At 34.3% G+C, this 12,980-nt stretch overlaps 1 protein-coding gene across 5 annotated transcripts in view; it reads left to right on the top strand.

Moving 5' to 3' along the window:
- The window catches only part of PHTF2 (putative homeodomain transcription factor 2), a 69,476-nt gene that overhangs the window by 45,575 nt on the left and 10,921 nt on the right, over positions 1 to 12,980 (top strand). For 4 of the 5 annotated variants that reach the window (XM_032180894.1, XM_032180924.1, XM_032180915.1 and 1 more), the window contains exons 9-14: positions 1,590 to 1,748; positions 5,207 to 5,425; positions 7,196 to 7,324; positions 8,329 to 8,601; positions 9,642 to 9,773; positions 11,932 to 12,018. In XM_032180894.1, coding sequence (XP_032036785.1) covers positions 1,590 to 1,748; positions 5,207 to 5,425; positions 7,196 to 7,324; positions 8,329 to 8,601; positions 9,642 to 9,773; positions 11,932 to 12,018 — 999 coding nt within the window. Of the gene's footprint in view, positions 1 to 1,589; positions 1,755 to 5,206; positions 5,426 to 7,195; positions 7,325 to 8,328; positions 8,602 to 9,641; positions 9,774 to 11,931; positions 12,019 to 12,980 lie in introns of those variants that run through there. The other variant, XM_032180934.1, reaches the window with a different exon arrangement.

The raw sequence follows: 12,980 nt of genomic DNA, 5'->3' as shown, positions 1-12,980 counted from the left end.
AATGATATTATGTCTTCTTAACTCATTCCTTGTATTCCCTGCCTTTTTCTTGTCCGAGGATCCTTACTGACTGCCACCTAAACATTTTTTGTCGTTCTGTGTTTCAATACACAACTTTGTGCTGTCACTTATATATGATTTTTTTTTCAGACCAGCTGAATACACTGTATCTTTTCCCGCCTCTTTGATACTATTGGCATAAATAGGTCTGTCTTTATGCTAAAATGGAACAATTTTCACATTACTGGTAATTTTGAGGTTGTTCTGAGTGTTTACCTATGAATTGTCATCCTTTTCTTTTGGTTCATCTCTGTAGAAGAGGAGGAAAGCAAAATTTTCCTCTCAGTGAAATAGGCATGGCTGCCCTGAAGTGAGAAATAGGAATGTGATGGAAGCTTAGTAAATGGTTGTGAAAGAAAGGGGAACTTTTAAGTCTGGATCTAATTATCTCTTGGACATACTGTTTTCATCCTACTGTTCTATGAAAACGATTTTCCAAAATATTTTTCCTATTACTGTCTTGAGCATATATTGACTGCCATTACAGCACTTTTACTTGACTTTGTCTCAGTAGTATTTGCTGTCATTGATCAATCAGAGCAGGGTTCTTTCGATCAGAACAGGTAATATCAAATGGAAAAGTTACTGGAAGTTTACCTTTTTTTCTATAAAGGAAAGGCATTCTGTGGGGAAATTCATAGTCAAGCTTTAGTATAATTAAGTCTGGATGAATGTGAAGAAGGTTCATCTCAGGGCAGTAATTTCAGTCTGTTGGTCTGCAGGAAATGTTTCCTCATCAGCAACAGAAACTGAGATTCAGTTGTCTTTGTCAATTGGCTTAGTGATATGGTTTAGTGGCGGACTTGTTAGTGTTAGGTCAGAGGTTGGACTAGATGATCTTGAGGTCTCTTGCAACCTAGAAATTCTGTGATTCTGTGAATTCCAAGCATTTTGTATTCTTGATGAAATTCAACAAATCAAGATTTTTTTTATAAAGTCTTTACAAAAAAAACCTTTACGTATCTGGTGATCTCATAATAAATGAAAATATACATAAAGTTTTGGGCACCTGAACAAATTTTTATTAACCTCTCTTCCTGTTTCTGAATCTTCCTGTTTCTGAAAGGTCTGCTTTCGCTTCAGTTTAAAATCAGGGAAATATAAAGTGGGATAAATTTACAATCCCAGAGTTCTAAAACAAATCTTGGTGCATGTTATGGTTGTTAGCATTTGCCTCTTCTTTCTTTGTACCATGTATATTGATTATTAAGTGTGATGGTGTCTGCTATCACAATTTCATATTTTCAAATCTTTTGGATGTTTTGAATTTAAGCCTTTAAAATATGAATGCCAGAAATGTTCTTTAGGAACAACGAACTAGCTGTTCATTGGGAAATGTTTATTTGATACTATGATTTTATTTTATAATGGCTGCTGTACCACTTATTTTTTAGAATTGGAAATACTTTAATATCTAATTTAACCAGGTGTATATATACTGTTGTAGAAATAAATTGCTTTCAATAGTTTAGAACAAGACTAGGAAAGTATGAGTGTATGTCTTACTAATGCTATATTTCTTGCACTAGGATGCTCACAGAACTGTGACAAATTTATCAGATGAAGTTTCTAGTGAGGAAGGGCCTGAAACTGGATATTCGTTACGTCGCAATGTAGAGCGCACGTCGAGTGACTGCACACTTCGAAACAGGAAATCTCATCATTATAAGAAACACTATCCTCTGGAGGTATAGTCTTTTTTGTTGCATTTCTTTGTGAATTGTTAAAACCTCTTGGTTTCTCGTTGAGTATATATTTTTCAACCTTTTTTCTCCTATACTGAATTTTAGGAATATAATAATTGGAGGCCGTGGTACTAGGGGAGAGGGACATTTTCAAATGTCAGAATTTTGTATTTAAGAGTTTTTTATTTAGTTGATTAGAGCTTCATCCTATTTTTCAATTTGTCATTAAGATCCTAAAATATTTTCTGTAGCTCTTGCATCAAATTTTAGCTAACTCCTTAATAATTAAATTCTATAGAAACTTGATTTGTTACAAAACCAGTAGTAATCGGCAAAATTCAAATTTTCATCATGCTACTGCTGCTTCATCTCTCCATTTACTTCACATTTTAGATTCACTAGCCTTCTTGTGAGCAAACCCAGCAGACTCTACCTCTGAATTTTCTTTCCTTCATGTTTATTGAAAGTCATTAAAAATATTGTCTTGAAATCTCAACAAAATTGTGATCATTGTATTGCAACAAACACACAAAATGCTGAAATTTTAAGAGACTTGATGTCATCAGAGAAAAGAGGACGAATCCACTGATTCTGTGTTAGTGGAATCCTTAGTAGTAAGGATTCAGACTGAAAGACGAAGGTGTGTGTAGGGAAGGTGCTTTCTTTCTCTCTCCCATGCATACAGTTGTGCTCTCTTGCTCACTTTGAGTTTTAAAGAGTTTACGCTCTTTTTACTGATGGTGTGCAACTTAACGGATTTATGAAACTTTCTGGTGTGTTATTGGTTTTTTGTTTTAAGGTTATTTTTTTTTCCCCTAGGACTATGAGAAAAGAGTGTAAAGAGTAATTTTGGCTCTGGCAAGAGTCCACTTATAGGTGGGTTTAATAGGCAGAGCATCATAAGAAAGGCTTCTACCTGATATAACCAACGTTGTCTACGAAGGGTTCAAATAATTACTTTCTCTGATAATGATTGCCATGAAGTTTAAGCTTTGCACATTAGCAAACTATCTAATTTTCTCTTCTTTCATTTATTTCTCACAAACTTAGGTTAGAAAAACACAGAACGCTAATTCATTTAACGGTTTAATGTCTTATGCATATTTGGTTCAGGCTAACTGAACAGGTACAAGCTAACTGAACAAGCAGGTACTTGGAAATATTTCAGTTTCGTATTATAGAAGATGTCTCTTGACTATGTACTACTGCAGCCAGAAAGATGTGATTATAATCAAATTTATCTTAAATGTATGTTTTCCATAGGCTGCTTCAGAGCTTTAAAACTTAAAAATGTTGGCTAGGGAAGACTGCGTCAATATCTTCAGAAACTGAACAGACCACATTTGCTCTGAGTAGCTTTGGCAGTAGTGCTTTATACTTGTTCCCCATTTACTTCTTTGATGCCATGAAAGAGGAAGCTTTTAGTTTTTGTTACCATCTCTCCTCCCCCCCCCACATGATTTCAAAGGAAATGAAACAATAGTTTTCGAATCTGTGAAAGCTTTCTTTGTATTTAAAAAATAAAAATAAAATAGTGAAGTCAGTGGATATGCTCTCAACTTCTGTCCTGCATTTCCTTTATTTTTGTATTTACTTGTCAGTTTTTTAATGTTCTTTATTCAGATACTTTTTAATGTCCTTACTTTATTCACTCAATGATACCTTATAGTGACTGTATTCTATAAAGAATTTTTTTAAAGAAAAAAAATCATATACTATCTTTTTTATTGGTGTTATCTCTCACTTTATAAAAGTATGGGAAAGAGTTAAGAGTATTTTTTGAAGTCTTTTTTTATAAAATGGCCATATAAAGCATATTAAGCAAAATTTTTGGGAAGAACAAGTAACTCTTCTGATGGTAAAGCGTTACAAGTCACATTAAATTAGTAGGCCTGCTGTAATATTATTTGATTATTTTTTCAGTGAAGAAAATTGGGTACGTTCTTGAGATAAACTGTAAGAAAAAATTTTTGCCCTAAAAGGGAATTGAAAATGCCAGATGATGGCGATGAGTAGGATGGTACTGCTTGTAAGACTTCCTACCTGTCTTACAGGAAACCAATTCTGCTAACTCTTGAGAGCAGTTTAAAGGTCTGCATTTTCGTTTAGAAAAAAACATTAAGTTGTCTTATATATTTGTGTTGGGGTATTTAAATTTCCCAAACTTACTATTTTTTCTATAGGATTATCTAAGGTGTGGGTAAAATTTGAATATAATCAGGCACGCTTTTTCCTCAAGTACACTTTGTTTAAAATAATTAAAATTTTATGTATGACTGCAGAACACACATATACCTAGTTTGGGGTATGGTATATATCTTTTCTCTCTACACCTGATGCATACCTATCTTCAAACAAGTTCACATTCTTTCTTTGAGAAGGTATGTGAGTAGTAAGAACAGTGCTATGTAATTTGGACATGGAGAGTCAACTCCCTTGTTATTATAGGCTGTTACATTTAGAAATTTATTTCTGGAACATAGCAGTCTTTCTTTTAAAATTGTGTCCACACTGCTTGTTTGGAAGTCTATTTGAGTGCCTCAGGTCTTGAATGGCTGGAAATATCTGTTCCTTCTTCCTCCAGGACCTTCTTCCTTCTTGCCCTTTCTAGAGAAAGAGTCCCTTACAGTATGGTGAGCAGTGAGCGTGGCAATACAGTTCTGAATCTGCCAATCTACAACTGAAGTAGGCACAGTCTGCAAATGCCTGTGTGCAGTGTCGCTATACTTAAAGCTTAGTGTTTTGTTCCATATATTCCCAATTTCTGTGTGGAGTTTGAGGGAAACTGTCCCCTAAATCCCTTAATCTTGCTTTCAGCTAGGTTCTCTGTGAATTTATATAAAAGCTGCTCTAAGGAAAAAAAAAAAAAAAGTATGTTTTTAAGTAGCTGAAGTAGTTCAGCTCAAACAACAAGAGATAAAAGTCAAAATGGCAAAATAATTTAAAAATACTTTGTGAATGAGGTTTTACTCACTGTCACATTTCTGTATTAATTGCAGGTTAGTCTCTATATCCCTAAGCCTCATTAGTGTCTTTTCCATTTTCACTAAAATAATGAAGCTGTAATGTTTTTTGAAAGAGACTTAATAAATCAGAAGTTTGAGATAGAGTTGGAGTCTGTGGCTTGATAATTGCTCCTGACGTCTAAATTAATGAGTTTTTAAAAACTGTAAAATTGTTATTTCCTTTTAATAGTGCATATGATTTGATCCTTCATTACATGACCCTTCCCACAACAAATCAGGGACCGCTGCTATTTGTTTGTATGGTGGCTAACAATGTGCAGCGTCTTCAATAAGCACTCCTTCAATAAACATATAATTCTTTCTGATTTGAAAGGTAATGGATTGGAACATCAACAGATAAACGTGAACTCACTGCGTTTGAGCTTTATAATTGTTCTATTATCTGGAGACAAAGTTGAATACAAAAGCTGCATTAATTGCAATGAATATTTTCAGGATACACCTAAATCAGGTACTAGCTGCAGTTCCCGGTGTTCAAGCTCCAGGCAAGATTCTGAGAGTGCAAGGCCAGAATCAGAAACTGAAGATGTGCTGTGGGAGGACCTTCTACACTGTGCAGAGTGCCACTCCTCTTGTTCCAGTGAAACAGATGTAGAAAGCCCTCAAGTGAATCCATGTGTGAAGAAAGAATACAGAGATGACCCATTTCATCAGGTTGGTGTCCACTATTTTTGACCTTTACAGCACACACATGTTCAGTCTTACCACCTTTATCGTATGTTCAGGAGGCCTGGGAGGATGAACTCCATATTAATTGAAAGTAACAAAGCCAAAGTGATTTGGTAGAATTAAAACAAGGAAAATTGAACTTCTACTACACAGTCATTAATTTGTCAAAGGAAGAGGATATGACAATGTACTGAAAGAGCCTGCAGAGTATTTGAATATTGGAACCTTAGGACAAGTACTCAGTGGATTGTTTCCTATGGTAGATGTTTCTGTCCTTTTTTTTGTCTCTAATGGAATTACTTTTTGTGAGCATGTATCAGGCATTATGTATATGAGGGAAATCAAGAAACAGAAGGAAATATGTAAAATCTTTATGTATGTATTATATACATATGTTACCTGTTTGGCTAACATTATCTATATGTATAGACATATGATATTACATATAATTATAAATTTTTTAGATAAAATATTTATTTTTACCTTAAAACTAAGTCATTTTATTTCTCTTTTTTAATGCTGTTCTGCAGCAACAGATTGGCAGTCATTGCTGAAAATTCTAGGGTTTGTTGAGTAACGGCTCAGTAGCAGTCTGCCCTCGGATAATGTTGGACAGAATCCACAGTCAATAGTTAATAATTTACAATCAAGTATTAGTTTTAATTTGATTAAAAAAAAAAAAAAAAAGGATGTCAGACAGTGGTAGTTATGTTTGTAGTACTAGGTTTATCTCTAAATTGCATGCTGCTTGTTAATTTGAACCATTTAAGTAAAGAGTTGTGGAGAATGTGAAATATTTTTCTAGTTAAGCATGTAATGTGTGTAGGCATTGTATACATCAGTGCTAAGGAATGTTATGCAAGAGATGGTATTAATGCTAGCTAAGAAAAAATCTCAAAAGACAGGCTTTTCATTCATAACTAGAACTGAAAATGATATATTTATAATCCTCTTTCTCCCCTCTAAAAAAAAAATAAAACACAAGCAAATAAAACAAAACGCCCAAAACCCAGCAGAGATAGCAATTTGGATTTCATGCACGCTTTGCTGTTTAAATTTGTTTTATATCTTTTTGCTTATATTCCATATAAACACTAAAGTGGAAGCCCTTACCGTAAATAATTGAATTGTAGTATATGAATTGACATTGTTTTTCTGCACATTTCTTTCTTTTATTGTAGTTTGCGATTTTTTGAGTTTCAGCTCCTGGTGTTGATACTCCCTCTAGAGGGAGATATTGGGAATATGTGATTAAAAAGCTCCATCTACAACTAATTAATGTTTGTGTTATTTTCCCCTCTAATGGAGAAAAAAAAAAAAAGAAAAAGAACTGAGTACTTGGCAATATAGAAAGATTTCAAATAAATACTGATAAAGTAAGTTATACATGTAAAAATAAACAACAAAACCTCACTTTTAATCAGTGACAAATTAAACTGTTAAAAATATGCCCCCAACACTAACCTAACCTTTCTACTACTTTGTTGAACACAGTGAGAGCTGACCAGGCAGGGATGAGAGCAGTTTTAATCACCTGTAACAGAGAGGAGTGCTCTTTTTACTTCATACAAATACTATATTTAGGACTCTGAGCACAACCAAAAATAAGTTCATTACCTGTTTTTATAAAAGTATCTTTTAAAAATATTTGTCTGTCTAATGACTTTTTTTTTAATCAGCATATTGCTAACAAATACAAGTTGGCATAATGATAGCTTGATATCACTAATTAAATAATTTCCTTGTCTTTCCCAGAGTCACTTGCCTTGGATCCATAGTTTGAATCCAGGACTAGAAAAAATAAGTGCAATTGTATGGGAGGGTAATGAGTGCAAGAAAGCAGATATGTCTGTGCTTGAAATCAGTGGTATGATAATGAACAGAGTGAGTATTCTTTTGCTTTATACAAATACTATATTTAGGACTCTAAGCACAACCAAAAATAAGTTAATTACATGTTTTTATAAAAGTATCTCTTATTGGCATTATGGCTGCATGGCTTATAGCATGGATTACTCACTGCTAATAGTTATAAGACATACGTGTATGGAATCTTAAGTATTGGGACAATAAAATACTTCTTGCATTGTTAAGTGCTTAGTGACATTGCCAACCTCTGTTTTAGTCTCCAGGGTGGTATATGCCATGAAGATTATTTATGTCCTTGATTCTTATGAAAAACTAATCTGTTGGGTTAGGACTATGCAGATCTGAGTATTTTCTAAGATAAGAAAAGAAGGTAGAATGTCTTCCATTCACTTCTGCCTTTCCTAGTAATCTTCTTCAGGAAGCAAATGGAAGAACATTTTATTGACGTTGTACTCTTTTTCAGAGTAGACAATTTAGATTTTTTGTAGGGTTGAACATAAAATCTTAGCATAGTTTAAGACAACAATCAGTTATTCTGATAAGTTGGTACTTACCATCTTCAACCCATTAAAAGCACTGTATTCACAAACATGGTTCAGATCTCTGTACATGATTCAGAATTGATACAGTTTTCTGTGCAATCATAGAGGTAAACCTTAATAAAGCCATAGCCAGCACTACAGGATTCCAATTCTACATGCACTGTAAACGCATGGATTCCATTAAAGACTTTCAACCGAAAAGCAAAACACAAACAGGAGTAATATGCAGGATGTAAGCAACACAGTTGGACTGGTGCACTTTGCTAATTCAGCGCTGAATTAATTTTTAATGCAAGAATATACACTGAACTGTTTGCACTGCCATGTTACGTTGCCTGTGTTTTTTAACTGTCATATTTGATTGCTTGGTTGAAGGTTTCATATAATGTATAAGTATTCTGCGTGATAATAAGACAGTATCATTAATAAGGACAAGATTAATTTCAAAATTAAATATAAAACTTGTTTTCTTTTTAGGTGAACAGTTATATACCAGGAATCGGTTATCAGATTTTTGGAAACGTCATATCTTTAATCTTGGGCTTAATGCCATTTGTGTTTCGGCTTTCCCAAGCTAAAGACTTGGAACAGCTAGCTACGCATTCCGCCACTGAACTTTGTATTACTGCATTCGGATCAAACGGAGACATACTGGTTCTCTCAATGGTTGTTATAAGTTTCGTGGTCCGTGCGTCTCTAGTGTGGATTTTCTTTTTCCTGCTGTGTGTAGCAGAGAGAACATACAAACAGGTACATAAAATAAACCAAGAGGATTCAACTGAAACAAAAGTGTTAGTTTTCTTTTCATCTTTGATTTTGTGGATATTTGAAACTTGGGTTCTTCGTTGCATGGAGATTCATATATCAATGATGACAAACACTTCGGTGGGATTACAGTTTAGGAGATGATCCAGATGCAAATGAGTGAAGTTTCCTTTGAGCTCTGTAGCTAAGTCTTTTACCCAGAAAAGCATTTCTGAGGGCAAACATTTTATCTTTTATTTCAGATTTCTGGCTCAACTCATTGGCCCGTTCTTAGACATGTCCCAGTTTGTCTTAGTTTTCCTCAAGGAGAAGGAACTTGAGTAAAAGCTCCCAAAATTTTGAGTTTGTTCCACCGGTGTGTTTCATTCAAAACATTTCAGTACAAGTCAAAATAGTTCAGTCCAGGCACTAGCTGAGAGTCCTGTCTGCTTTGCTGGCAGATCTGACCAGGGCCAGAGACTGAGAGCATTGCTATCTGAACAAATCCACCTGTTAATTTATTGCTTGCTTTTTGCAATTAAACTTTTTAAAAAGAATATCCCTTTTAGCTTAATAGCTTCAGAGTGTGGGTACTTATTAGTCTACAAAAGGAAAAGATTATACTTTCTTTTCTCAAATTATGGTTAAAACATGGGACTTAATGCAGTAGAACAGCATTAATCTGCTTTACTTATCATTTCTGTTGAAAGAAAGTTCTAGGATGAGCACTCTAATGTGAGTTATGCGCTGGTTTGATTCTCTCCCAGATTTCAGTAGTATTTCATACCTGTCATCTGAAATTTGAAGAAAGAAAGTATGGCTACATCTTGGTTTTCATTAGAATAAGAGGACTTTTATAACTTTTTAGTGTATCCCCTCTTTTAGTAATATGCTTCTCTTATTTCTACACTGTAATTAACATATTTTACTTTACATTGATACATTGTACATTACTTTGATATATTAAGTGAAGCTTTTTCTCCATTTTATTTTTAGTGCCCTCAAAAATGAACTGATAGTTACATTAATATTTTTCTTCTTTGCAGAGGCTACTTTTTGCCAAACTTTTTGGTCATCTAACATCTGCCAGAAGAGCAAGAAAATCAGAGGTTCCTCATTTCCGTTTGAAGAAAGTACAGAATATAAAAATGTGGCTTTCTCTCAGGTCGTATCTAAAGGTGAAATAATGTACATTTTTCCCACTGCTTTAATGTCAAATATCCCATATGCTCTTGATGAAAAGTTGGTATTCTGGTCTGAATTTTCCCTGTATGAATTTATTCCTGTTGGTGTACATGTTTTCTGTACACTTCATTTTGGTGACTTGTGGCCACCACCATCTGTAAGCAACCAGATTGTGAGGAAGTAAATGTCTGTTTTTTTTTTAACTTGGTATAAAATATGAGTGTGTTCAGAGTAGGAGTTTTGTGTTAACTAATGCTATCAGAAAAGTGTCTCAGGTGAATATGTTGGGTAAATCAGCACTTGTGGTATAATACAGAGAGTAGGTTAAAGAGCTCCACTAGTTGGTGTCATTAACACACAAGGAGTTTATGAAGCAAGACAATTTGCATGTGTATTCAATACTGTGAGTGCATATGCACCACGTGAAGCTAGAAGTTATGCCCAAGTAGAATCCGTAAGACAACTCATATCGCTTGAGCATCTCCTTATATCCCTCTAATGTTCTTTTCAAGCCATAGCATTCTGATGATTCTTTGCGAAAAGGGTCTTACGATCTCAGCTTTTTGTTTCCAAGGTTTTTTCATTTTTCTCTCTGCATTAGGTGTATATAGCATGGCATTTAGTCATTAAACCTTTGGTTTCACTGTCATCTTTTTTTAAAATAAATACTTTTCCTTATCAGGCTTGTTGTACATTGTAACTGGTATGTCATGACAACTGTTGATAACACTTGCTACCTTTTCTCCCTTGGGTATCTATAAACTCTCCACATCGTTAGATTTTTTTTTTTTTCTTTGAAACTTCACCCTACTGAAGCAGCTGCCCTTCAGTGGGATCTGAACCATCTACTCATGGCATTGATGGGATAACTAATTGAAGCTCTACAGCCATCTCATATTTTAAGTTTTCTGGAGGAGTCCTCTATAATGAGTATCACTCAGGTTTCATTGTTAGTAAAGGCTCAGGGATTAGCATTGTTTAGTTGTCTAATCTCTCTCAGGTTCCATTACAGCGTTTTACCCAAAGCTGTGTCCAAGAATTCCCTCAATTGAATACTCTTTCCTATATTTTGCCCAAATATTTTCTCTCTGTGTAGGCTGTTTCTTCATCTTAGATGTTAAATGGCTTTCAATTACCTACTTGCATGGATCAATTCATTCAGGCTTCAAAACACCTTTACCTCCTCTTCTAAGGAGGGGGAGTGAGAGAGCAGTTGTTGTGGAGTTAGCTGCCTAGAACGGTAAAAGCACCACAGCTTGACTTCCAAGTTAGCTATTTTTCAAAATGCTCATCTTGAAGAGGAAAAATAAGTTTTCTAAACACAGATGAAGCTGTTTGGTTTCTCTAGAAACACTTTTTTTGGTGAACAGCAACTGATAATCTTTTTTTAGTGGTGGCAATAACTTTGCTTACATCTTTGCTCCCTTCCAACAGCAGTCAAGAAAGTGTAGGTAAAATCTGCTATCAGTACTTTCTAGATATGTAAAGGATTATGTAAACACAAAGAAGCTGTGGTGTGGAGACTGAGGAGTCTGGAAGGCAGGAGTATAAGCAGGCAAAGTTTTTAATGTAGAATGTGATCTTGAATTTGAAAGATACATTACTTTAAGGGGAATTGAAGTGGTTTGTTTACAACACCCCTTGTGTTATGGAAGTATGGATAGACTGTGGCAAAGATGTGCCCTTTAAACTTTACACTTTTTCTTTGTAGTCTGTACTGCGTTGCTGGGTGGGAGGAAAGAAGGATAGCAGCATTTAAACAACAAAATGTCATTCTTGTGCTTTAAAAACTGCACATGCTGGCATTGTTGCAGAGAGTGTCTTTCCTTCTTTCCTCACAACTGTACCTACGTTTTCCACATAGGTGTTGTACTGAATTTGCTACTTCACATTATGAAAGACTGAAAAAGTGGTATATGTTCTTTTTTCATAGTTATCTTTACATGTATGCAACTGAATTAAATCTTATATGCCTTTGGAGGTATCTACATGTAGTTATATTTATAGGTTCTAATATTGTATTGAACTTAAATTACCAAACTACAAGCTATGAGGAAACTCTGTTCTAGGTGTGAATCTAACTGGATGCACTAAATACGACTGCTGGTTAGGTACCTTCTCACTCATCTTAAACATCTCCCTTATTTTCAGCGTCGAGGTCCTCAGCGCTCAGTTGATGTCATAGTTTCATCTGCCTTCCTACTGACTATCTCCGTTGTATTTATCTGTTGTGCACAGGTGAGGAAATGCCACATGACTTAAATAGTTTTTAAAATAATAGACTGCCTTTTGTGTGATTATTCCTATTAAGGTAAAAGACCACAGTGAAAAATCAGTAACAGCTGTTACAGCTTTTCAGAAGATTGAGCTCCATTTATATTGTTCATTTTATTTACTTTAGAGTGTTATCCCCTAGCCATGCTCTAATAGCTAAAGTTACAGTGTAATTACTGTACATGTTAGTGTAATTACTGGCATGGTGGCATTATTATTACTATTAATGTGCCCTTTTTCATTGCATTGTTGGTTTTGGAAGACTGTTTATTCTAGCATATTATATCAAAACAGACTTTGCAAAGATATATAAAAAAATATATTATTTGAGATTGCCCTTAGATGATGAATTTGTTGGTTGTGATAGCCTGCCCTCTAGTGGAATATTTTTTAGTAAGCAAATCTAAGTTTAAATAAGATTTTTACCAGTAATGAAGCTTTCTGCTTGAACTTCGCTTTCAGCATACAGGGAAGCTTCTGAATTACTTCTAGTTGCATTTTTTCCACTTCCTTCCCTAGTTAATGCTAATGTGTTTTCCTGGTAGCAAACTATAAATATTTAAAATGATTATAATTGAACAATAACACTATTTGAATTAAATTTTCTATGTAATTCAGTACATTTGAAGGTATGTTTGTTTTTCATCACGCTTGGTGTCTTTGCAAGTTCAAACTTGTGTTTAAATTATTAGAATGTAATACTTTTTTACATTGTTTTAGAATATAAAAAAAAAATGTTTAAATTCTGAGTCCTTTATTTCACTTTCTGATTCAGCCTTTTCATGGATCCAATATCTTTAACAAAATTTTGATTTTTAAATTATGATTCAAAAATCTTTTATTCCTGAAAACAGCCCATGTACTTACTACTGGGAATTTTTTCTTGGAGTTGGGGAGATATGTAATTCTTTCTTTATGTTGCAACA

Source organism: Aythya fuligula, chromosome 1 (assembly GCF_009819795.1).
Source record: "Aythya fuligula isolate bAytFul2 chromosome 1, bAytFul2.pri, whole genome shotgun sequence".
In the NCBI taxonomy this organism is placed as follows: domain Eukaryota; kingdom Metazoa; phylum Chordata; class Aves; order Anseriformes; family Anatidae; genus Aythya; species Aythya fuligula.
Note: the sequence above shows the minus strand (reverse complement) of the source record. Positions and strands in the feature narration are given on the sequence as shown.